General features: G+C 41.4%; 4 protein-coding genes across 6 annotated transcripts; 2 read left to right on the top strand and 2 right to left on the bottom strand.

The window, feature by feature from the left end:
* Positions 1-594: 594 nt before the first annotated feature.
* LOC135497652 (coatomer subunit zeta-1-like) lies at positions 595-5,087 on the bottom strand. 3 transcript variants are annotated; one of them, XM_064787482.1, is made up of 8 exons: positions 4,736-5,087; positions 4,017-4,085; positions 3,731-3,812; positions 3,342-3,433; positions 2,945-3,078; positions 2,667-2,757; positions 2,196-2,216; positions 595-1,030 (listed from the first exon to the last, which is right to left on the bottom strand). In XM_064787482.1, exons 1-8 carry the CDS (start codon positions 4,751-4,753, stop codon positions 983-985), a joined length of 555 nt encoding a protein of 184 aa, XP_064643552.1. In that variant the 5' UTR covers positions 4,754-5,087; the 3' UTR covers positions 595-982. The 3 variants fall into 3 exon arrangements, with proteins under 3 accessions (XP_064643552.1, XP_064643554.1, XP_064643553.1); XM_064787484.1 differs by lacking the exon at positions 4,736-5,087 and adding an exon at positions 4,417-4,633; XM_064787483.1 differs by lacking the exon at positions 2,196-2,216 and having other exon boundaries at positions 4,736-4,857.
* A 222-nt stretch (positions 5,088-5,309) lies between these two features.
* On the top strand, positions 5,310-15,066 carry LOC135497651 (SWI/SNF complex subunit SMARCC2-like). Its single transcript, XM_064787481.1, has 20 exons — positions 5,310-5,491; positions 6,026-6,145; positions 6,366-6,451; positions 6,890-7,204; positions 7,556-7,763; positions 7,899-8,124; positions 8,913-8,998; positions 9,145-9,353; positions 9,661-9,774; positions 10,107-10,377; positions 10,566-10,887; positions 11,016-11,189; positions 11,654-11,698; positions 11,983-12,071; positions 12,159-12,302; positions 12,578-12,721; positions 12,882-13,016; positions 13,182-13,314; positions 13,476-13,634; positions 13,783-15,066. The coding sequence occupies exons 1-20, from the start codon at positions 5,357-5,359 to the stop codon at positions 13,884-13,886; spliced, it is 3,219 nt and encodes a 1,072-aa protein (XP_064643551.1). The 5' UTR covers positions 5,310-5,356; the 3' UTR covers positions 13,887-15,066.
* A 944-nt stretch (positions 15,067-16,010) lies between these two features.
* Positions 16,011-24,170, top strand: LOC135498211 (uncharacterized). Its single transcript, XM_064788415.1, has 7 exons — positions 16,011-16,069; positions 16,196-16,369; positions 16,874-16,952; positions 17,449-17,560; positions 17,849-17,998; positions 18,446-18,567; positions 22,493-24,170. The coding sequence occupies exons 2-7, from the start codon at positions 16,212-16,214 to the stop codon at positions 22,766-22,768; spliced, it is 897 nt and encodes a 298-aa protein (XP_064644485.1). The 5' UTR covers positions 16,011-16,069; positions 16,196-16,211; the 3' UTR covers positions 22,769-24,170.
* Positions 23,335-24,252, bottom strand: LOC135498349 (uncharacterized). Its single transcript, XM_064788605.1, has one exon. The coding sequence runs from the start codon at positions 24,250-24,252 to the stop codon at positions 23,335-23,337; it is 918 nt and encodes a 305-aa protein (XP_064644675.1).
* Between the last annotated feature and the right edge of the window lie 1,398 nt (positions 24,253-25,650).

The raw sequence follows: 25,650 nt of genomic DNA, 5'->3' as shown, positions 1-25,650 counted from the left end.
CAGGTATCAGGTACAACAGATGTCATGTGTAAAGTACGATCTAATTTGTACTTGAAGAGTTGTTTGGTCGATATGGAGATTTTAGCAGTCTCATGAGAGTATTGGACAGTTTAGAGTCGCCATTTGTCCTGCACGACCCAACCAGCTGTCTTCTCATGAGACAACTCGGGTCAGTTCAAAGTTTGCAAGACCATTGTCTAACATCAGGTAAAAACCCAACTGGTCGTCTTGTATCAGTACCACCAAAGTAGATATTTCAAACAAGACGCATAGGCCAGTGTATTTATGGCATTTATGCCTTGCCAAAAGGCCGCTTGCCCAGCCTCGAGGCCGACACTCCAGTAAGAGATGGGGTGAGTTTTGGTCTGCCATCAGACGTTCTTACAGTGGCCTGGATGCAACGCCTTGCCTCTTCAAATGGGATTTCACCATGTCAGGCAATTCCCAGACGCAAGGGAGGGCCCCATTGCTACGGGGCACAGGGGTTCACAGAGAAGGGTGTCCTGAATTGTGGTTGGGGGCTATCATTTAAGTATGTACGCACAATCTCACAATATTTTCTATCATTACAAAAACAACCTTACTGCCGGTATCTGAATTTTCAATACACATTTATTTTAACATGATCATAACGTACATGTACAGAATATAAATAAACATTTACTGTACAGAAAACCGTGACTTTTTCAACTAAAATTGCATTTACAGCCGAAATTTATTGGTTAATACATCACTGTTGAGCTTTTAGGTTTGCGTTTGACAGTGTATTCGCAAAGAAAATTTAGCAGAACGGATTACTGTGAGCCAGTAGTACGAGTTAACGAATCAGGATTTGTTTGTCCGTTTGAAAACAGTTTATTGTCTTTGACTGATCCAAACTCTGAGGATATGTTATCCAATGAAGATCCTTAATGATGAATTGATGTTTATGATGATAAGTATAGTTGATGATGCTCTCCTCCATTTTGAATTGATGCGTCCCTCACTTCAATAACGACCATTTTAACTGCTCCTTTGCCGACTGTAGAACCTGAAATGATATTGATATAAAGATAAAATAGAAATTTGGAGAATATGAATAAGAGATATTTATGACATGCATAATATCAAACCATGATGTTTTATGTCACGTGAAGATGTTATAAGTTTCGATTAGAACAGCAACCATGAGTTGATAAGTCTCATGCCAAATTTTGTTTTCTTCGATTTCCGAATTTTTTTATTTCACACTCCCAACATCAACCGTTTTGGCATATTTCAACTACATATCTTTAGAAGAAAAGGACGGTGCAACTAAAGATAGTAAGATTGATGATTCCACTATTAGCTGAGCCTACTTTAGGCAAAAGCAAGGCAAAAAGCAAGGCAAAAGCAACTCTTACAGAAAATCGACTATTTTATAATAAAATAATGAATGATGACTGAAGTGCTATGCATAGTTGATGCTACATGATAAAACTTAATGGTCACTCTCAACATTGGAGAACGTAGGAAGAAATGTTTGTTTCCAGGTCAATGGAGTGACGGACCATGTACCAAAAATGAGGTAAGAGGCCAGAAACTCCACAATAGACAAGAGGCTTAGCAGATGACATTACAGAAAAGACACCGTTTTTGATGTCAAAAATTTGCCATTGACCCATGCAACACACTGTTCTTGGCACAAAAATGGCCGTCATTAAGTGTGGTGAATTTAACCAGGATGTTCTTCACACATAGCGCATATTGTTGGCGATATATGCAGGGTCAACAAGAGATGGGGGTAAAAAATTAAAGGCCAACAAATTATACGTCCCCACACCACCTCAATTAGATAGCCCCAGGATATAAAACTGGACCTTTTCCGAGGTGTCACATACCAAGAGGGGAGAGACCAGAGTTAGGAACCACTTCCTGAACAACCAACATATCATTCTTTGGGATGAAAAAGCTCCTGTTTGAATTTAATGTTAAACACCTGATGTTGTCAGTCAGCCAAAATCTCGGAGAAAGTCTAAATGACCAAAAAGGACTTAAGATATTTTTCATTGAGATTTGCCAAGAATTGATCAAGAATAGTCTTTATTAATTCTTGCATTCGCTTATTTGAGGTATCTTATATTTTTGAGTGGGTGATATAGGTCTCGAGTTCCTGATCAAGTTCCAACTGATGTGTTGGTTGTCTATTTCACGTTGGGTAACCACGGATACCATACCTGGAGTTTTTGTTGCAGGTGCTTGAAATATCAAAATTGGCCAAGTTAACGGTATGCTTTCTATTACAGTTGAACCCCTCTATTAAGGACACCCCAAGACTGACAAATACTGTCCCTAATAGATGGGTCATATTGAATGGAAACAAACAATTAGGGACCAGAACTAGTGTCCTTGATAGAGCGGTGTCCGCTGAGGGAGGGTCCACTGTGTATGATAAAATCAACCTGATAATTGGGTAAACTGGGTGCATAATGATTGAGAAATAAAAAGATCCATGCACCCATGATAAATGATTCTACCTATAACAGTGCTGATGTCTGTAAACATTTCATAGCATACCTTCACTTTAAAAAAAAGAGAGGCTAAAAACGTTGAAATGTATCATCATACAAATTGAGTAAACTTCAAAACTGAAAGAAAGCTGCAAAATTGGAAAGCTTTGTTTTTCCGTAAAATTTGGATCAATTTACCTGTGACACAGTCTGTTCGCCTAATGGGACATCGTCCATTCTCACGGCCACTCGAGATGCAACTGCATTGGAGTCTCCCTCCAGAATTATACTGAAAAGAACATTCGAATGAAAATCAAATTTGATACTGAGGGGGGTCATCCTAAACAGCGTCAACTGGTGTCTCTGTTATAAAATCTAGACAGTCGAGGGAGCGCCCAGTCTTGTTTTTCGAACAGAGACCTGCCAGTGCGGCATTGATTCCTTAAACAAATAGAAAGTAAACAAACAACACTTACCCTCCATCACAGATCTCATCGACAGCCAAGAAAACAGCGTCTAAGTTGTCCAACAATGTCCGCCGCTCCACATTTTTGCGTAACATCTGGCTTATGGAATCGTAGAGACAATTTAGTACACTCACCAAGACCAGCTGAAAAGTTAACCGCTGAGGTGTTAATAAAATTGAATCACAATCTTCCCAAGAGGAGGTGTGAAAGCACAACAAATTGTAAACAGTACACTTTTCATGCCTATTTATGAAACAATTCCGGGTTGAGTGTCTTGCTCAAAGACACAAAGACAAAACAGCAGTGAGCTTTCCGAAAGTCAAATCATGACCTCCAGACTATGAGCTCAGGGCTATGCCAGTGGTCTCGTTTTACGTCACATTAAAATGACGAGATTGCGACATACCTCATTTCCCTGTTGACTACCGACAACGTAGAAGTACAAGTCTACATTACTCCTATAGACACATGTTAGACCTTCTAACATTATAATTTCAGCTGAAATGGAAAAAGAAAGTAATGGAAAATCATCAGAGGAAGTCTGAGTTTAGATACATACTGGTTGCATACTGGTTTGTTGTGTTTTAATACTTTTATGAGAGAATTATGGATTCTGATTAGTTTTTTGATAGACGAATTCGAAGAAGACGAATCAGTGCCAAAATAAATCAAATGTGCACACTCAGAACACGTAAGAAGGCCTAAGCTGACTTCGGACAATACCTAGAGACACGGCGATCCTTTGTTCAAATTTAGGTCATAACCACTTTTGAAAAAGCCCGCCTGGAAACTCACCATTAGCTCTGTGTGTTTTGTTGAAAAGATTCTGTTCAAATGCCTTTTCTTCTTTTACCGTAGGGAACGTGTTATCATAGTACTGGAAGAGAAGACTTAAGAATTACCCTGCCTTTTCTCAATTTTCTGTTGTTGCCCTGCCTTATTTCATCCTAATCCAATGCATTTTTCATTTACGGCACTGTAAGTAGGGCACTGCACCCTGCCTTTTTTAGGCTGGGCCCTTGTCTGTCCTGTATTTTTCTTATTTCTGCTGAAACACTACCAATAGTTAAAATCTAGGTACCTTTGTCAATATCCGCTTTCCATCGTTGTCCATGATCATGATAGCCTTCACAGTGTAAAGAGAGGGTTCCTGAAAAGAGGAGAGAGATAGGAGTCTTTTACGCTTGGTATATACTCCAGCTTACCTAAAATCAATCCCAAGTGAATGGAACAAATTAATATCCAGTGTATGTATAGCCAGAGTACAGCATTGCCATTGAAACATGACCAAAGGATACCAGCTACCTCCGGTGTATAGTAGGAAACTATTCTACAGCCTTATTTTGAAGATCATTGACAAAGAGAGAAAGCTCTGGTGTCTCACTGTCCGGTGACTGGTGACTTTAAGTTTATTGAAAAATTCACTTCATCTTTGAATCAGATATAGGCCTATCATGTCTCTTTCATTATGATCTACTTACTTTAAAGAAATCTAGGCCGAAATCTAACACGTCAAAAGCCACGATGTGTCAATTTCAGCTCAAATGCCAATATCATATAGATTGTTGAAGCCATATACAAATGTACAGCTCAATACACAGGAAAATGTACAGGGTGATAGGACAGATTAGACATTCGTGTTTCGATGCATTTTTAAACAACAAGTTCACAAAATATATATCAACATGGAATATATTTAGTTTCGGAAATATAATTTCTTCATTTTCGTCGAATTTAACAAAAATTGGAATTAACTTTTATCCTGAAAAACATGCTTTTGTTCAATAAAATTTTACGTACTGGAATTGGGGCGTCCATCTTGAAATTGACGTGTACCGGGATACTGGGGTGTATTCGACTCCCCGTTGTCGAACCAAGAAGGCGCCGAGAACAGGCGAATACGTTCCCGAGTCTCGAACGGGTAAGTACTGATGTCAAACCCGACCGGCAAGTTCAACAAACAAGGCGCGATAAAATCTATTTTCCGTCTTACGTCTCATCAACTACGTTAAAAATTTAATTCGTACAAGTGTATATTTACATTTTTTAGTTGTAGAGTGGGTTAAAGCTGTTCAAGAAATTGTTTTATTGTTGAAATCGCACAAAAAATAACGTAAAAAGCAGACTGTCCTTGTCCGCCATCTTTGTTCTTCGTTCGTTTCGCTACACCAGCGTGTTCGACTCCTTCGAGAACACCGTGCTTGGATCGAGAGCGGGGAGTCGACTACACCCGGAGTTGTTCCGCACAAAATTTATCGAAATTCTTATTTCGATTATAAACTTCAATTCTAAAATATTTAAAAAAAAGACTTTTATTTCAGGTAATTTTATGAAAATATGTTTTAGAAAAATCTGCTGAAACTTACTGAAATATGATTTTCTAAAAGGTGTTAATTCACCCCGAGGAGCAGCATTTCCAAAATGGTGCATGTTGTGAAAGCGCAACCTTTTCAACGAAAAAAGGACGGTGGGCCAAATGTGAAATATTTCGAGTCTCCTGAGACAATATCTCAAATTGAAGCAGTGCGAGCATGGCTCCAGAAGAATTGCAAGAAAGTACGTGAAGTTTTATGCAATATTCGCTGAGATAGAGGGGTGTTTTTGAGGCCGGTTTTCTATTCCGATTCGGAAAAATAATCGCCTAACTCTTTGTCTTTTCGGCCGACTCTCGGCCCAAATTACCCCTAATTGTGGTGTCATTTTGTTAGTTGTTTTGCGTTAAAGGTGATATTTACTAAATATAGAGTCATATATTGTGTGTAGTATATAGGTTTATGGCGAAATATAGGAAGAAATCGAAGATGGAATAGTGTGCACAAATTTTCAATGGGCGATCGTGGCGCCGCCTTTATTCGGCATGATAAACTGATTATATTAAAGGGTGACTATTGGCAGGAGCAGAGGGGCTAATTTGGCCATCTTCAGGTGACCAGTATACAGTATGGGCCCTGGGTCACGTCAGAAGATAAGTGGAAAGTGTACTTCGTGTGACCTTTTTATTGATACATTATTTTACAAGATTCTATTCTGACTAAAGACTATTCAATTTCTATTCCAATTTTCGTTCAATTTGCTTGTGCTTCATTTCAGTATGTCCAAGCCGAGCCTCCAACCAACAAGTCGATTGCCAGTCTGACCATTCAGCTGCTGCAGTTCCAGGAAGAGGCTTTTGGTAAACAGGTCAACAAGCCAGCTTTCACCAAATTGCCTGTGAGTTAAAAATTACTCTTTCAGTCGAATCTGTACCTATCAAAAGCATAGATTCCCATGCTGGATGAATTTTGCCCCCAAACATGTACTTTTTAAACTGCAGCACCGGTCGATTCTAATGGCCAAGTCACTTTAGTGTCATCTTAACCTAATTGTTATGGTACAGTTAAGATAATTCATAGTCTTACTCCTAGTTCACAGTTTCATTTTTCACCTTCAGATGCGATGTTTCCTTGACTTCAAGAGTGGTGGCGCTCTCTGTCAAATTCTGTACGCTGTCTTCAAATTCAAATCAGACCAAGGATGGTAAGAGCACTGTAACAATCGATGAGTCTGCTTTTGTTATAGGAGTCACTCATGGGTGCTCCTTGACATAGTTGCAGCACCTATGGAAAGAGATGTGATGACATAGGCCTACATATAACTCTTCAAAGCGATGAAGAAGTGGGAACAGGCAACACTGTGTACAGTTTCTTTTAAACCTAAACATTCAAGCGACCTCCAGACATGTTTTGCCTCCTTTATTTTGCATCACATGGACTCATAGATCAGTTGGTCTAGCATGTGAAAGTTTGATGGCTTTGTTCAAGTACCTTTTCTGACGTCACCAGTGACTGCCCTTGTTTTGGCGACGTTACGCTGATAATGCCGTCATCACGAAGCTGGCCTGGGGTGGTTTTGGAACGAATATATTCATAAAACATGCAAGAAAACAATTTTCACTCCAAATTTGTTTATATCCAGGCGCCGATTCGACTTCCAGTCACCGTCTCGTATGGACAGGAATGTCGAAATGTTTATGCAGATCGAAAAGACCCTCGTCAACACAAAGTGTCTGACCCTGCCCTGCGTATTCCTAACACCAGAACTCGACAAAAGCTTGATGGGAAAGCTGAAGGACATCGTGAAACGGCACCAGGGGAGTTTTACTGACGCTATCGAGGACTGTTCGCATGTGGTCTACCCAACACACTCGCCGCCACCAGACGATGAATTGGTGCGACCGGTATTGAAGAGAAATAACGACACCTTGGTACATTTTTGGTACTATCCTGATAGGTGAGGATATATGTAGAAATAAACAGGTCACCGTGTCAAATCGAGTTAATTTGCAAAACCTACAAAAATGGAATGGCTGCAAAATTTGTCGGTTTACCGTATAAAATATTCATCTTCTGCATGTTCTGATTCCAGTTATGACACGGTTTACCGTATGAGATATTCATCTTCTGCATGTTCTGATTCCAGTTATGACACAGTTTACCGTATAAGATATTCATCTTCTGCATGTTCTGATTCCAGTTATGACACGGTTTACCGTATAAGATATTCATCTTCTGCATGTTCTGATTCCAGTTATGACACAGTTTACCGTATAAGATATTCATCTTCTGCATGTTCTGATTCCAGTTATGACACATGGATGATCGACGGCTCTGTCGATTACGATGAATCTCAACGCGATCACTCGCAACCTTGGGAAGTCACGGCAAGATGGCTGCTGGATCTCGATGAGTTTAACGAGTGGATGAATGAAGAAGATTATCTTATCGAGGATGAGAGTGACGGAAAGAAAGCAAAGAAGACTTACAGGGTGCCCAGGATGACTTTGGAGGAGGTGAGACTATTTTGAATAAGTTAAAGGGACAGCTTGGGAGATACATTGGGAGGTGCAAAGAATTAAAATTTATCAAATTAGGTTGTCAACTTTTCGTTTAGGTAATTTGCTTCATTCATGTCACTTCCATCATAGGTTCAAGCTTGCCATGATGCCAGCAGAGGCAAGAATAAGGCAAAGAGGAAACGCTCCCCGACACCTCCCCCTATTGACAGAAAGAAGAGGAAGAGTACTCGCAGTCCGGCCGTCACAACGTTGAAGCGCGGTCGTTCTGCGCGGGAGGAGGAGGACGACTTAACAAAGGATATGGAAGACCCTGCCCCCGAGCCAAATCTACAGGAGGTGCAGATACCAAAACAATGTAAGTGTGATTTTTTTTCTCGACGTCTAGGTCATATTGCATAATTCTTTTCAGCATCTTTTTTCTGATAATTTAAAAAAAGAAAAGTTTTTGGGATCTTTGAAGTTCCAACTTCTTAGTCTTTGTTGGTAATACCAAGAATATATGATCGATCTAATGCTTGTGTTCCAAAAATGATCATATATAATCGATCCAACGCTTGTATTACAAAAATAGTCATATCAACATTAGCTCGGGTTGTAATTTTAGATTTTGATGTGTGAACTTAGGATATGTAACATCCCTAAATGTGTTAATTCATCAAACAAAGTGCTTGTGTAATCATATTTAACACCTCTCCATATGGGATGGTGCGGAGATTACTGCCTTGGAGGCCCTGTAATTAGTTAGATACTGGTTCTTGACAGTTGCAGTGTTAATTTTAATCATGAAGAAGGTATTTGTGTGTCAATATTTTTCAGAAAATGGTAAGTATGTTTCAGTGTGCTGCTTATGTGAACATGTAAGCCTTGCGATTGATCACCTGAAATCGTTTCGTATGTTTGTGAGTCTGATTTTTAGAAGATTTCCACTTTCTACCAGAAGATCTCAGCTTAGAATAAGCCTCACCTCTGTAGAACTCAAAATTTTCAGATGAGACAAAAAATAAGCATTTTGTTGCCTTACTTTGCAAGTTAGGAAAGTTCTAAGGTCAGAAGTTTCCCATGGATATGTTTTCAGTCGTTTTGTTTTGAGCGATGTCACAACCCTATGTACTACATGTAATTCTATAATTCTTCTCACTTCAGCGACGACGTCGAGAAGTCAAAAGGATCACGACATGCAACCAGTGAAGGGTGGGACTCTCATGGACTTGGATGAAGATGAAGAAAAGGTACTTAGTCTCTTGACAATCAGGGGAGGCATCCACTCCTTGAATGATTTGAGGGGCTTTGGGCATGTTCCCTGATGAGACCTGATAGTGGCAATAAAGCAGGTGACACAAAATCTAAAGTTTACATACCCTCTACTCTTTTCTAGGTCGATGACAAAGCAAGTGACACAAGATCTGAAGACACGGCGATGAAGCCAAAGAAGGATGAGTTTGAAGACAACATAACCGAGCAGACGCACCACATAATCGTTCCTAGTTACGCCGCCTGGTATGATTATAGCAGCATTCATGCCATCGAGAGGCGTGCGCTGCCCGAATTTTTCAACGGCAAAAATAAATCGAAAACTCCTGAAGTGTAAGTCATGATATGTCCCCCCAGGATGTCTTTGTTTGGTTGTTAGGGGCCTGGTGCACATGATGGGCACATATTCTTTGCATTGGATTGGTGAGCTGGGAGAACATCATTACATGTACAATCATAGGCTAAAGCATGTACTATGTGACTAAAAAATACTTTTGTTCTTGAATAACTCTCAAAATACAAATTTCATTGTTTTTTTTCCATACCAGACATCAGACCCGTCAAGTGCAGCGGCAGAAGATTGGCTATTGCCTTTTTTTGTGAATTCCTCCTTGATCTGATTCGAATTTCTTATTTCCAGATATCTAGCGTATAGGAATTTCATGATTGACACATATCGCTTGAATCCCCAGGAGTATCTCACTAGTACCGCCTGTCGACGGAATTTGGCTGGTGACGTCTGTGCAATAATGAGGTAAGTGTTAGTGTAGTCTGCCTAAAGTGACTTGGGGATGTTCAAATAACTTCATCAAGTCTCTGACGAAATATATGATGTTATGTTGATAATGTTTCTTGGTGATAGACTCAAAACTAAATCATTACAACAGTTTCGTCCAGCCGCTGAAGGGCCTCATCAGTATTACTAGTAGTGTCACCTGGTGTTGGGCCCGGCCTTTCACCCTTGAGGCAGCCTGGGACCCAGGAGGGAATCGCATGTTGGCGATAGTCTGTTGGAGTCGGTGTCGTCTCGTTACTGCTATTACGTATTATGTATAAGAGTTAAAACTGATGTCAAATTCTTTTCAGGGTGCATGCATTCCTTGAACAGTGGGGCCTAATCAACTATCAGGTCGATGCTGAGAACTGCCCCACTCCAATGGGACCACCCCCGACATCGCATTTCCACGTCCTGGCCGACACGCCCTCAGGCCTCCAGCCAGTGAACCCGCCAAAAACAAACCAGCCCTCGGCGGCACAGACGCTGATGAACTTTGATAAGAAGGAAAAGGAGATTGAAGAAAAGAAGGAGACATTCTTTGGTCTGAGGACGGATCTTTATGCCAAGAAAGCTCTCAAGGTATGTGGGTCAGGGTTTGAACTGGGGCTAAGTCTCTGCCAAGAAAGCTCTTAAGGTAGTTTAATTGGGCAAGTGTTCGGTCTGAGCATGGATCTTCATGCAAAGAAAGCTCTCGAGATGGGTGCACAAAATAATCTTCTGCTATGGACTTTTATGTGTGTCTGACTGAAGTTTGATGTTTTTTTCAGGACAGGGGATCTGCTGCTAGAACCCGCGAATGGACCGATCAGGAAACGCTCCTGTTGCTGGAGGCGTTAGAAATGTACAAGGATGACTGGAACAAAGTCTGTGAGCACGTGGGGAGTCGAACGCAAGACGAGTGTATCCTACAGTTCTTAAGGCTGCCAATAGAGGACCCTTATCTCGAGGAAGCCCCCGGTCATTGTGGTCCGCTTGCGTACCAGCCGGTGCCATTTTCGCAGAGTGGTAACCCGATTATGTCGACAGTTGCGTTCCTGGCGTCTGTTGTTGATCCGAGGGTGGCTGGTGCTGCTGCAAAGTCTGCTCTAGGTGAGTTCAGCTATATTTTTGTTTTCTTTGTTTTAAGATACCAAGGTTTTAGCTTATTAGAAGCTTTAGCGGTTGAAACCAGTTTGATTTAGAGCTACTGACTTATAGAAATGCTGCGTATTTTCCAGAGGAATTCTCGAAGATGAAGGATGAGGTCCCTGCAGCGCTGATCAATGCCCATGTCAAGAACGTCGAGGTTGCAGCCAAAGAGGGCAAGCCGGTTGACGAGAGCTTTGGTCTCGATAAGAGTGGTATCGCAGGAACGGTGCCGCTACCCAGTGAGGAGAAAGAGAAGGAAGAAGGTACTTTCACTTTTTGACGGTAGTGGGCAGAAATTGAGTTGCGCCATTCTAGCAAGTTGTGTTGGATGCCCTGCAAATCATTACCTGGCCACTGAATATTACTTCTTCATAAAATCCAATGTAAATTCTGTTCTCTATGACCAGATGGGTAACGGAATCAGGAAAAACTTGTCAAAAGTCGAAAGTTTTCTAACTCCCCATGCCACCTTCCTCAAGGAGGAATTTGGGACTTCTGATCGGTATTGACCAATCAGAAGACTGCTATCAGACTTGTTTGGCTCAGACAGCATGGGCCATGGAGCTTAACACAGCTTCTGATTGGTGGATAGCGGAAGTCCTACATTCTTGAGGAAAGTGGTGAACAGATTTTACTGAAGATTTTTGGTAGGTGCAGTCTGATTTGAGGTATTTTTTGCTTCTGTCTTTACAATTTTTTTGACCGTGGATTTGTTCTGTTGCTTTAGAATTAAAGAAAAAGGAGGCGGAGGAGACAAAAGAAATCAAAGAAGGTAATGGAGTGGGTAGTGTGTGTGCATGATCACCTGAGATACAACATTAGTTTGAATTGAAAGAGTGGCTTCATGGCTGTCCTGGCATAGGCTCCACACAGTGAAGAAGCTATAAGTTTGATGTTCAGTCAGTAGCTTTACGGCTGATATTACCATAGCACAGTAATTTTCATGCTACATCTCATTACATGTAGGTCTGCTAAAATGAATGGTTTGCAGTATTCACAAAGACAAGTCAACAAGAAGGTATGCTACAGCTCTCACTGTCTTTCTCTTTTTTTCAGAAGGCAAAGAAGAAGAGGAGAAAGAAAAAGAAGATAAAGTCAAAACTGAAGAGCCAATGGAAGAAGTCGAGAAAGAAGTCAAGAAAGAAGTAAGTGTAGATCATCATCATTGTCATAATCATCATCATGGCCACTTTTCTCGCTTTACGGTAAACCATACCTTAATTTTCATTCAGCCTGAGCCAACAGAAAGTGAGAAGCCGAAAGAAGATGCTGAGGCTGAGAAGACCGAAGAGAAGACCGAGAAAAAGGATGACGGTGAAGAAAAGATGGAGACAGACGAGAAAGAAGGAGAGAAAGAGAAACCTGAGACATTGGAGGTAAGGCAAAGTTTTCTTAATTGTTTGGTTTTTGCACAATGCATAAAAAAATACTGAGAAGCATTTCCCATGTTTTGCGATGAAGATATTGACTTACACCCTTCGCTTCTCTGAGAGCAGAGGTGGCCAACAACTTTCCTCCAGTGTCTTCTGCCGCCAGTTTCTTGCCAGGAGTGAAGTATGTTCTTCATGTCACTCTTGAGGTCCCGCTGCCATCCGTTCAAATGCGAGGAAGATAGACTTGCGTTAATCTTTCCTGATTTGTTGTCCTCCAGGAACCCAAAGAGCCAAAAGAAGAGAAGGCTGAGGAGGAAAAAGAGGAGGAGAAGACCGACCTGGTCAAAGAAAAGGTCATCAATGATAAAAATGTGGCAACGGCTGCTGCGTCTGCCCTTGCTTCAGCTGCAGTGAAAGCCAAGGTAAGTAATACCGGTCTTATGACACCATGCAATGTATGTAGGGGCATCACAAAATGCATGATGTCACATCGTTGCCGAGAAGGATGATGTAGAAAGCTAGAGCAAACCTTGTAGCGAAGTGGCCTGGAATTTATCTTACTACCCTTTGTGTTCCTTTCAGCATCTCGCTGCAGTTGAGGAGCGCAAGATACGCAGTCTGGTGGCGATGCTCGTCGAAACGCAGATGAAAAAACTCGAGATCAAATTACGGCATTTCAGCGAATTGGAGACAATCATGGATCGAGAACGTGAAGCGGTAAGTTGCTCTTATGTTCATGAGACTTCCACACATCTGTCAGGTCTACATGTTCTTGATGAACTTAGATTCCAGGTGGAATTTGAGCTATTGTTCATTTCATGCCTATACCCCTGTGTGCTACTAGCTTCAGGTTCTTATTTTCAATTCAACCTTTTATTTCAGCTCGAATATCAGCGCCAACAGCTCCTACAGGAGAGGCAACAATTCCATATGGAGCAGCTGAGAGCAGCCGAATACAAGGCAAGGCAGATTGCAGCCCAACAGCTGCAGTCGGAGAACAAACTACCAGACCAAGGTAATGATAGTTATGATACTTTAGGCCTGAAAAAAGTGGTTGTTAATCATTCCCACCCAAGAAAGAGGCCTACTCCTAAAAGTTTTTAAAATGCTACTTGATAGATACTTGCATTTACCATTCCCTGCAAACTTTCAAATGATGATCATTATACGCTCCAGGCACTTCATTCCCTGCTGGTATTCAGCCCTGTGGTCCATCAGCTGCCAGTCAGAACCCGAACTTGGCCGCAGCAGTGCAGACGCCCGGCCCCGCACCATCACCTGGTCCTGCGGGAGACAAGATCTCGGCTCCACCAACGCCACAACCTGGCCCCGGAGGTAAGAGTCCGAATTTCTATCTTAGTTTGTCAATTTCATTGTTTTGTGTCCACCGACTACAGGGCATTTCCCCCTGTCCCCCCCCACCCCCCCAGCTACGGCCATGCTTGTTTTACTGTCAGCTCACTATCATCCTTAATCATTTCAGCTGGAGGCTCCATACCAATGGACCAGTCGACGCCACAGAAACCAATGTTTGGAGAGCACATGTCGGCAGCATCGCCGGCGGGTGCTGCATCACCCAAGCCTTGAACAAACAAAAAATTAGATAGACATTTTTGACTTGTCACAGCAAAGAAGTGAAGTCCATGAAGATTGTGCCGTATTTATGCGTATTAAGGCGCACTGCACTTATTTTCAGGGTGCGCTTATCTCCCGAATATTAGCGCATGTGCTTAACAATGAGAAAAAATAAAGCGTAGATAACTTACAAAACCTGGGTTGTTTATTGTTCCAAGTACACGAATGCTGGTTATATTTAATCTAATATCTACTGTTTATAATCCAAAACGAACACATGTATGTGTAATAATCCCACAACCTGGTGCCAGGTAAAGCACAGTTGCATCGGCCATACAAGAATCCCACACTTCTGGGACACTGCGCAGTCACATGCACACCACGCAGTATAAGAAACGCATTTACCCCACGCATTTACCCCATTTGCGCCTAAATATGCATAAATACAGTATCAAGACTGCTCCTTGGTTTTCCATCTTTCGGGCATCTACTGGTTTCATACCTGTTGATGAGTGAAATGAGTTGTTGTAGCCACTTACCAAGCCATCTAATACATCAAATCATTTGTCCGTCTCCGTAGCAGTGAAATACTAACACAATTTATCCTTTAAAGTCCTGTTGAATATTTCTTCTACTGCTGCCTTCCTACTAGATAATGTAGAGAACCATTCCAGAGGATGCCAGTCTCTCACAAAGCTAGATATCAGCAGCCTGCTTCTTATTTATGAAACCCTTTTTCCATGTCGTATATAATCAATATTGTCGTTGTATAAAGTGCTTAGTATGTCGGCGCATCATATGATAATAGTTATATAAAAGGCCTAAGCCGTTTGTGTTCATTGCATTATATTGGCTCGGAGAAAAGAGAGATAAACATTGCCGTAGTCCAATTTTATGCAAACAAATTTGTTGAAACTTGGCATTTTTTAGTAGCTGTGTATCAGTCTCTTCATCAGTTTGAAATTGAACAATTTGGTGTCGCTGCCTCATTGTCTACCCAAATTAGCATGTTATTGAATGACCCAAACGACCATATTGTTTATAAGTCTTGCTTGAATTGAGTATTCAGAAATGGTCTTAGATTAGGTAAACTAGAGTATATCAGCAATGAAGAACTTGTTTATTTCTATGTGTTAAGTCTTGAGACGTAGCATAGACATTTTTGTAAAAAATAAAACCATTGGTGTAAAAATATATTTGTTTAAGTCTTCTTTTCCTGCCATGCAAATATTCCTGTAAAGTCTGTTTTTGTGGGCAGTGAGAAAGATGCCTGCTCCTTCTTTCTATTCCTTGAGCACCCTAGAGAATCAGTTTACCAGCTTCGGGAGAATCAGGCTGGCCTCCCCACTTGGCGAGCTGGCCTGTCCTGGTAAGTTTTTCAATTATGTTGGAAAAACTAACTATTGCTAAAGTCCTCAAACAAAATAACGCACGGGATTTCGCACAAGAACGTGTCGGCCTACTTCTTACATTTTCTCGGGCGGTGAAAATGAACCTCATTTCCTCCTGTTCATAAGTCCGTCGCTGATCAGTTAGCGAGATACGGCCTGATGAACATGCGGGCAAAAGGGCCTGCAATAGGTTCTATTCAGATAATCGCGTAAGATTTCATGATGTATTAATTCTCTGATACCTACTGAGGCGCGATATCTCGGGCCGCTATCCAGGGTTAGACTCCCGGTGCAGTCCATTGCATCATCCTAATTTTTTTTGGGGGAGGGGGGGGGTGGCAGAACGAGGTCAGTCCAATACGTCCGGAGTCTACTTGGTAAGTTGAAAGGCCAACCTTGGGTGTTTCTACTACATCCGTGGTATGAGTGAGTTTGTCTCTCCATCTTTGGGCAAAAAAGCCGTTGTTCGGTGAGCCGGGCTTACCAAACAGTCACTCATATACTAACATGTATTCTGGATGAAAACGACATAAAAACAGTTGCAAATGCGTAGACACCACACATCATGGAAGTTGTTTCAAGTAACAATTTAGAAATAATGACTACTCTGATTGCATCGGCATTTTGATATAAATGCTCTGTAATTGACAAAATCGCCTCAAATTGACAAATCAATGTGATTTGGAATGTTGTTCTAGTTTAAAATTAGCCTAAGAATCCAAGGACCGGACCGAAGCGATCAGTCTCGCCAGGTTTATTCGTTGTTTTGTCAAAGAGAGATACGGCAGTTATAGTTGATTTAAGGTAAGTTAACGGGGTACGCCGTTAGTAAAATTTTGTGGTCCAGGAAAATAGAAATTCAGGTCTATACAACACCAGAGTTCAGCGATTATACTTACGAATTTGCTAAATATGCTATTTGCTTTTCAGTTTCACTTCCCGAGCCATGTCACTCGTCCTAGGCCTCGTTTGCATCTTTGGCTCAGTGGTCGCTCTGGTAACTCCCTGCTGCTTTCCCGACCAGGCATCGTTCGATTGGAAGTTGGAATCCAATTCGACTTTCAATAACAAAGACAACACGTACCCGTTTAAGGCTTCAGGAAGGTGATATATGTACTGCATGAGTCGGTTTTCCATTGTTGATTTTTTTTTGTGCGCATCAAGGTTATAAATTTGAAAACATTTAGATTTTTAATGAACCGCAGTTTAGGGATTAAATGCATTATGCGCCTATACGAATCCTCGTTTTGAATGCAGCGGTTATGGTTGGGCTTGACATTTTGAATGGCTTATTAGTAGTTCTCGGATGTCGAGGTTGGACTTTGTCATCGGAGTTTTAAAACTAGAACATGTAAGGTAAAGTGGTACAATGATAGCCCCCCTTCCAACTGCATCCCCTCCTGTGCAGAAAACAGGTGATTGTAGGCCTACACCCTAATTAACTTACTTATATGCTATAAGGTACCGGGAATAGAATTGTACCGGGATATAACTGTAACCCTTTACCTTACCAATAAGTATGAAATGGAATCACTTCAGGGATCGCAGGGCGCCTCACGCATAGCTGATCACGCGAGATGCAACAGCCGCCTCTTGTTATACTTTCAGCCTTGCGTTTGATTTCAAGAACCAATTGTTCGCCATACAATTGGGGGACAGCGAAAAGTATGTGCTCAACTTGGGGAAGGTAATTATTTAAATAATTGCGTTATTCGGCAAGTGCTCAAATCTGATGATTTTCTCCTGCCTCTTGTCGCAAACTAAACTGCCCCTTTTTCGATGTAGGTCTATATATGGCCAAGCGGTGCTAGGAGCAAAGGTTTTGCTGCTCATGACGACAAAACATACGTTTTGGGAAAGGTCAGGCAGTGATTAATTCCAACGTGGACACTCTTCCAATAAAGCTTTTCTAGAAAATCGACCGGTTTTTCGCAAAATGTCTTCCCGTATTTCATAAAGAGAATAATTCCAGCTCTATATAAGAAGCCTTGTAGGCACGAATTAATCGGCTTTATTGAAAGCTGAAAGAGATTCCATATTTTTTCCATGACACCTCCTCTAATATACGCGCCGGGCACCCATCCAGTTCATGACCGGCGCGCGTGCTCAACGCTACTTCACTTCCAGCTATTATCTGGGGCCAACGTGTTAGTGAACGGCCTATCTACAACCTTTTTTTTCAGAAACTCAGCTCTTCTATCAAACAAGAGGTTCGCAAGGGGAAAACGAGGGGGGAAAGCTGCATTGGTACGAGTACCAGCGGAAGTGCTGGAACGCCGTGGAAATGCGTCTTAGGTAAGGTGCATGATGTGAAGCAATTGGCTGCCTTTGCCAATATTACGTCAATATTGGCCATTTCATAACTCGACGACTGTCCTCTGAAGACGATACGTCGAAATCCGATTATAATAAACTTTCTTACTGTACGAAGAGTTAGTTTTAAATATCTTGACCTGTCAACAAAGTCCCACGATGATTTCGGCGACCAACTTCAATGCATCAAATAAACCAATTTTATCATTAAATCATGTAGATGAACAAGTAACACGTTAAAATGATAACAAATAGTAATCTTTTTTTCAGACAATACAAACATTTTCATCGAGATTGAAGGAGAGGCTGGTTATCTTCTTTTTATCCCCGGGTTGATGTATGGGCCAGTCACCATGCAGAAGGACGTGTGCATCCCCCAGTCGGGCGATTTTGAAATAACGATCAATATTGGAAGCCGTTGTAAGATACATATTGCTTCTCCAAGTGTTCAAATTGGGTTGTTGCTGCTGCCGTATAGCTTTTTTCCACGTAACTTTTTTGTGACCACTCTACTTCTTTTACCTTGCTTTCAGTATAAAAACTCATAAATAACGAAAATGACATGAAATAAATGGATTTGAATGGTGATTTCTTACAAAGAAGTCCCCGAGAAAGGGGGGTAAAAATTTAGATGGCAATCCCATAGAAAGGGGGGTCATCTCGGAATAATGGTACGAGCACTGCCCCCCCCTTAAATTTGCCGAGTTGGAGCCGGGGTCAGTCGCGGGCCTGTAATCGAAAAACGTTCAACGTGATTTCTTTTGGCAATTACCGTAGGCCCTGCCGGATGTATATTCTACTAATGGATCGCTATTATTAGTCATATGAGATTTAAATACAGATTATTTTCCCCCTTGATTGCTTTAGACACAATGACCATGACCGTCAAAGTTGAAGTCAGCAATGTGAGTGAGAAGGTCGATCCCTCCATCTTTAAGGCACCTTGTGAACCTGATCCGGCCAGATTCAATCCATCCGACTCTCTTGAGGTAGGTAACATTGCATTTAAGGAATTGACCACCCCCTGGAGGTATTTGTTGTCTCACCAAAACCGCGAGGGTGGAGCTGAAATTTAGACCAAAACCTCGACGTAGAATTTCTATTCTAAGATAACGAATAAGTGCTTTTTGACTGCTTCCATATTTTGCACCAACCCAAGCGGTCATGGTTGCCTAACCATAACCGCTGAATTCAAAACGAGGCTTCGTTGGTGCATAATGCATTTACACTGTAAAGTGCGGTATATTCTAAACCCAGGCAGTATTTTTAACCATATGTTTATAGACGACAGGTTGGGCACCTGCAGCGGCTAACCCACGTGCACGCGTCCTCCGGGTGAAATATCTGTTGCAGCCTGTGTCCATATTCAGCCCTTAGCTCCTTTTTGAACCTCTGAATATTCCCCGGACAACGCGTGCCAGCGGGCAGCTCATTCCAGATGCCCCTAATACGATTGAAATACGACCGACAAAAAGTCTCTGTGCGCACCAGATGAACATTCATGAAAAATGGGTCACCTCTTCTCTCCCTAAATGATACGAAGCGATTGACATCCAAGTCCAGGTTACCTTGGAGACAGTTTTGCAAGAAACACATATCTAGAATTTCCCTACGGTAGGACAAAGGCACCATGTCTAAAACTTCTAGCCTATCCTTGTAATTTATATCTGGGTTTCCAACCATATGTCTAGTTGCTCTCCTCTGTACTTTCTCCAACTTAATCAGATTTTCCTTAGTTAAGGGATCCCACGCCACAGAGTTGTACTCCAGTTTGGATCTCACTAATGCATTAAACAATGTACATGTACGCATCATAGTGGGGTGCCTAGTCCGGTCGAATAATCTCCTTATCATTGCCCATCTCTGATTGGCTTTACCTACAATGTAGTTGATATGTTTATTAAAAGTTAGGTCCTTACTGACTATGATGCCCAGATCCCTTATTTCGTCAACTCTAATCAAGACTTTACCCTGAATGTTATAATAAAAGTTTACAGGATTAAGTTTTCTTGTAATACACATGAACTGGCATTTGATGGGATTTAAGCTCATACCCCATTTGACACACCATCTATCTATCTCCTCAAGATCTGCTTGTGACAAGTAAGTAATTTGTAACATCAGACTATCCTGAACCGTGTTTATCACTCTTGAAATTTTAGAGTCGTCAGCAAATAACGACATAAGGGTGTCTTTGTCGACAACGTTGGGCAGGTCATTTACATACATCAAGAACAAGAGGGGGCCTAGTATTGACCCCTGGGGCACGCCGGAAGTCACATCCCGAGCTTGTGAGCTGACACCATTCATGACAACCTTTTGCTGACGATTTGTAAGATAACACTCAAACCACTTCAACAGTCTACCACTAATGCCAAAACTTTGTAGTTTGTGGACTAAAAGTCTATGTGGAACAACATCAAAAGCACGACTGAAATCCAGATAAATTACATCCACTTGCTTACCCTAGAGCTTCTCCCCACTGATGGAGAACATCAACCATTTATATACCCGTGGAGCGTTTTGCTCGAAACCCGTGATGTGCATCATTCAAAGGATGTAGGATAGCAGGATAAACTTTATTATGAATTAATCTCTCTAGGACCATTGAAACAACAGGTAAAAGTGACACAGTCTGTAATTATTTACCTTGCCCTTATCCTCCTTTTTATGTACTGGAGTTACATTAGCCAGCTTCCATGATGAAGGCATGCTTCCTGACGACATGCTTATATTAAACATAAATGTACATGAGTCAGTAGGTCAAATGCAAAAGACTTTAAAAATTTTGGAGATATATTGTCAGGACCACTGGCCTTGTTTACGTCTAAGGCACTCAAGTACTTATAGACCTCATCGAATTTGAATTCTATTAGCTCAAGAGATGGATCATTGACAATAGGTACATCAGGCAACTCGTAATCAGCAGTCGAAAAAATGGAATGGAAGTAATCATTGAACACGTTAGCCTTGTCAGTGTCGGCTATAGCAGTCACTCCATTGGAGCTTATTCTCCTTGGGATCCTATCAGCTTTGACCTTAGACTGGTAAAACGACCAAAAATGCTTTGGATTATTTTTAACATCCCGACCTAAAGAGCCAATGTACTGTCTATAACTCGCTCTCGTTTAATCCCTCAGCCGATTACGTATCACCTTGTATCTATTCCAAGAGCCCTGCCTACCATCCCGTTTCGCTCTTCTTAAAGCTGAATTGACTTTGTTTGACAAATGCCGGACCTCACCGTTCAACCACCGTGCACGGCTAGACCTTTTAGTCACTCGTTGTGGGACGAAAAGGTTAATGCCATGCCTTATGATATCGTACCAGCTGTTCCAGGCCACCTCAATATTCCGACCCTGATTTAATTATTTAAAACCTGAACCTGGGCCAAGTTGTTCATGAATAAAGTTGCGCAATCCATTTATGTCTGCGCGCCTCCAATCCAGTACTGGCCTTGACATTTGATCTGCCCTATAAGCATGTGCGTCAAACTGAAAAACGATTGGAAAATGGTCAGAACAAAACGCTCCAGGCCAAACGTCGAGTTCATTCACAAGCTCGGGTTTATTTGTTTTTTTTATATTTATTTCCGGCTCTATTGGTAGGTTCATGAACAGCTTGCCACAGCGAAAAATCAAACAATAGATTACAAAAATCTTGCGTAACATCATTTACCGTCAGTGCCATAGCATGCCAATCAATGCTTGGAAAATTGAAGTCACCCATAACACACATAATGTGAAAAATTTTGTGAACATTTTTGAATGACGTCATGCAGGTGGACAACAAAGTCATGCGCAGGCAAAATCTCGTTTGGAGGGCGGTAACACAATACTATTCCAAGCTTTTTGCTGTCACTAAGTCCTACTTCAACAACCAAGCATTCTAACGCATCAGACTCAAATTCCTGCCTCCTGGTGGATGGGATACAGGCTTTAATAGCTAGAAATACTCCACCACCACGCACGTCATTCGGCCTATCCCTTCGATACATTTCATAACTGTCTGGTAAAATTTCACTGTTTAACAAACTAGAATTTAACCATGATTCTGTCATCGCAGCCACATCAAATTCATTACATAACACTAAACTTTGAAAATCCAGAAGTTTGTTTTTCTCATCATCAACTGTCTACTACGGCAGCAGATTAGTGCCATAAAAAATAAAATATTATCTCGTTATTACGAGATCTTTTCTCGTTATTACGAGATGTTATCACGTTATTACGAGATCTTTTCTCGTTATTACGCGATCTTTTCTCGTTATTACGAGATCTTTTCTCGTTATTACGAGATGTTATCACGTTATTACGAGATCTTTTCTCGTTATTACGCGATCTTTTCTCGTTATTGCGCGATCTTTTCTCGTTATTACGAGATGTTATCTCGTTATTACGCGATCTTTTCTATTTATTACGCGATCTTTTCTCGTTATTGCGCGATCTTTTCTCGTTATTACGAGATGTTATCTCGTTATTACGCGATCTTTTCTCGTTATTACGCGATCTTTTCTCGTTATTACGCGATACTGGAATAAACACGTGCACGCATCAGGGAGAGTGGGCAAGTTAGCAAAGATCGCGTAATAACGAGAAAAGATCTCGTAATAACGAGAAAAGATCGCGTAATAACGAGATAACATCTCGTAATAACGAGAAAAGATCGCGTAATAACGAGATTACATCTCGTAATAACGAGAAAAGATCGCGCAATAACGAGAAAAGATCGCGTAATAACGAGAAAAGATCTCGTAATAACGAGATAACATCGCGTAATAACGAGAAAAGATCTCGTAATAACGAGATAATGTTTTATTTTTTATGGCACTGATCTGCTGCCGTAATCCTCTACTGATATAAATATAATCATAGAGAGGCGATGCTATCTGACCTGTTTTTACTCTCTTTTTAGATTTTAACGCCGGATGAGTTGGTTCAGTTGGCTCTCTCTCTATTCAACACTCCCGCGTTTACCACTCCCGCGTTTACCACTCCAACATATACAGGAACCTACGACCCCAGTGGTAACCCTAGTTTTGATACTACCACAACTCAAACACCCGAGACAGAGTCTGATGAGGTTGAAGTTGAACAAGAAAATAATGAGGACGGCGAAGATGAAGTAGAAGACGACGACGATGTAGAAACCGAAAACGAAAACGACGAGGATGACGAGGAGGATGAATAGGAAAACATAGACGAAGAAGACGGAGAGGCCGATTCAACTAAAACCTCTGATGAAACTCGGAGACGAAGGTGTCTATCGTACCTGGAGCAATCACAAATCTGCTATATAGAGGAGTCGTTGACAGAAGTGTCTGCCCAACGAGTCGTACAGCAATTACTTCCTTGACTGTCCGAAGTGTCCTGAACCCATAAGGAAACAGTACGACACATAAGCCATGATTCTGATATTACGATAGTCTGTCCCAGAGCAATTTTTACATGTATAAGGCTGATCGGTTATTTATGTTATCCTCAATCTGTCACAGAACTTCATATTAGAAAGCAAGCCTTTTTAAGTGTATACCTTCATTCAGCAGCCGCCCAATAACTGTTCATGTATTCGTATTGTCCTTGCACCTGCGTCATCTTGTTCATACACTGTATTGTAACTTTGTGTGTTGAAAGCTATAATAGGGTGGATTACTATCCCATTCAATAGGCAGGAACATAAAATTGACTTGCATCAAAGATTCTGTTAGCCTTGTTTCAAGTCGTATATATACTACAGTATACAAAAACCTTGATTTCTTAGTCTTGTTTCAAGTCGTATACTACAGTATACAAAACCCTTGATTTCAGCGTTAATGATTCGTTCACGTTGTTACTATCTGCCAATGTTGTACGGTTTACCATGGCGAAGTACGGCCGGAGTTCATCACAGGGCAGGGTGTGAATATGCCGTTCAGGATGTTCCTGTTTATGATCATACCTGTTGGTGGCGCATTTGGTAAGATCATACAAGCCAAGTATCGCATCTGTCTTTCTTGGAGCATAAAACCAATGCCCCTCAAATGGTCTTTTTGTCAAAGGGAATACCAGGTCTTTTTTGAAGAAGTACTTTTTCCACGTGGTATCGAAGTCGTAAATGAACTCTTTGTCTTCTTTGTAGAAACTGATGTCTATGTAAGGAAAACGAAACTCCCGGTTCGGTATTATTGAATCGTTGGTCCTATAGAACTTCAGTCTCTTGTTGATGTAGTAGACTGTGTAATTAGATCCTAATCGCTGTAAAGCCTTTATGGCCCGTCTTCTCTCGGCATAGGGAATAAACACATCCACATCATCGTCCCAGGGCACGAATCCGTGGTATCTATATGACCCTAAAAGAGTCCCTCCATACAGCATGTAGGTCACGTAACTCTTCACACATGTATCGTGGAATAATTTGAGAAGGAATATGAATGTATCTCGATCTTTCGTCTCCAATTTTCTCTTGAAATGTTTCATCGATCCACCTTTAATTTCCTGATCGTAATTCTTCGCCGTCGGCAGTTTTGGTTCGTCACGTGACCGGAAGTGCAAGCTTGACACGGCATCCTGGATGACTTGCGTGGACGAAAGATACTGCTCGCTGCTGGCTGATATGGTTGGGCTCGAAAGCAGTACCGGCGACCAGTGGATCGGTTTCAATTCTTTCTGTGAATCAGACAGCCGTTGGTTTGGCATGATAGGTGAAACTTTGTTATTTTCCGAGCGAAGACTTGGATGAAATGACAAGATCTGTTTGGAAAAGTCAGTCTTACGTTCCTTGACGGAATGTGCCACCGCTCTGCTGAGTGGTCGGTGAGTAATTCCGAATCGTCTGAAAACACATGTAAAATAAATTATGAAAGCCATGCAGAGAAACACAATTACATATAGTATTCGTGACTGCCATTGTCTTAGTTTGATCGCCGGCATCCTCGCCTCCGTACTCCACCTCAAAAAGTGTACATGTAGATGTCGCACTAACATCAGAATGATCTGCGTGACGATGCTATTCAAAGATAAGTTACTGCACCTGCATGTGATCCATAGGGCTCGTGAAAGAAGTTTCGAGGACCACATGTTTATAAACACTGAAATGTATGACATGTGTGAAAAACCGATATTGAACTGTTTCGGAACTTGAGCTTCAACCAAATGCAGTGAATAGCAAAACGTACCAGTATAAAACTTATTGGATTTCGTGCAATAAACCCAACCAACGCCATGGTCCCTATGTTTTTTCCTATTTATGATACACATCCCGACCCAGTTATCCTTTAGGCCGTGGTTTCAGAACTTTTTTTCATCCAATAATGTACTTTTTGGAAACAATTATTTTGTATTCGAACCCGCATTTTTACTTATCAAACCATCAATTTATTTCCAAACCAGGAAAGCATACACAAATTATTTCCATACCCTAGTATTAGTAGTTGTGAAAATCCATTGTTTGGAAAACACGCAAGGTTGGCGTTTTTATACTTTCAAACCGTGTTGAGTCGCACTGTAATCGTACTGTAATTATTTAAACCACAGAATTTGCTTAAGTTCATCGTTAACAATCAACGAACATCTGGGAAAAAAAACATCATATTCATCCCATGGACAAATGCACCCGCTCCCAACTTATGGTATACATATTATTATTTCTAACGCAGTCACTGCACAGTGGGCTAACAATGTCTTTTCTGGTCTCTACTCTGACTCTATTCATGGGATGAAAACCATGATTTTTGCAACTGTTCCATCGGCCATCATGGGATGCATACCGTAAGCAAAGGCGGTGGTTCGATATAATTACGATGCAACTCCAGACGATTTGAAAGAATGACAACGCCACTTTGTGTTGTTTTGAAACTCTGGATTTGTACAGATGTCTGTGCCATACCTGAGACAATGCCCCAAATCCAACACCCGGTGTAAAAGAAATGCAAGTCCCCCGGAATCTAAGTCCGGTCCTTTTGTTAAAGTGAATAGAGTCGCCGAGTTCCTTTGTTGTAGCTAACCCTAACCAAACCAAACAAAAACTACAGGGGCCAAAAATAATGGTCGCTCCCCCATTTCGCTTGTTTCGTTGCGTTGGACAGACTCCAGTAA

Source organism: Lineus longissimus, chromosome 13 (genome assembly GCF_910592395.1).
Source record: "Lineus longissimus chromosome 13, tnLinLong1.2, whole genome shotgun sequence".
NCBI lineage: Eukaryota > Metazoa > Nemertea > Pilidiophora > Heteronemertea > Lineidae > Lineus > Lineus longissimus.
Note: the sequence above shows the minus strand (reverse complement) of the source record. Positions and strands in the feature narration are given on the sequence as shown.

Bases quoted from the DNA above. Each gene is read 5' to 3' on its own strand.
- LOC135497652 (XM_064787482.1), bottom strand. The intron at 3,434-3,730 runs GTGAGTTTCCAG...TTTCCATTTCAG, and splicing joins CAAAACACACAGAGCTAATG to CTGAAATTATAATGTTAGAA. The intron at 2,217-2,666 runs GTAAATTGATCC...TGATATTTCAAG, and splicing joins GCGAACAGACTGTGTCACAG to CACCTGCAACAAAAACTCCA.
- LOC135497651 (XM_064787481.1), top strand. From the start codon at position 5,357: ATGGTGCATGTTGTGAAAGCGCAACCTTTTCAACGAAAAAAGGACGGT. The intron at 7,764-7,898 runs GTGAGACTATTT...CTTCCATCATAG, and splicing joins CCAGGATGACTTTGGAGGAG to GTTCAAGCTTGCCATGATGC. The intron at 12,303-12,577 runs GTAAGGCAAAGT...GTTGTCCTCCAG, and splicing joins AGAAACCTGAGACATTGGAG to GAACCCAAAGAGCCAAAAGA.
- LOC135498211 (XM_064788415.1), top strand. From the start codon at position 16,212: ATGTCACTCGTCCTAGGCCTCGTTTGCATCTTTGGCTCAGTGGTCGCT. The intron at 16,953-17,448 runs GTAATTATTTAA...CTTTTTTTTCAG, and splicing joins ATGTGCTCAACTTGGGGAAG to AAACTCAGCTCTTCTATCAA. The intron at 17,561-17,848 runs GTAAGGTGCATG...TCTTTTTTTCAG, and splicing joins GCCGTGGAAATGCGTCTTAG to ACAATACAAACATTTTCATC.
- LOC135498349 (XM_064788605.1), bottom strand. From the start codon at position 24,252: ATGCCAAACCAACGGCTGTCTGATTCACAGAAAGAATTGAAACCGATC.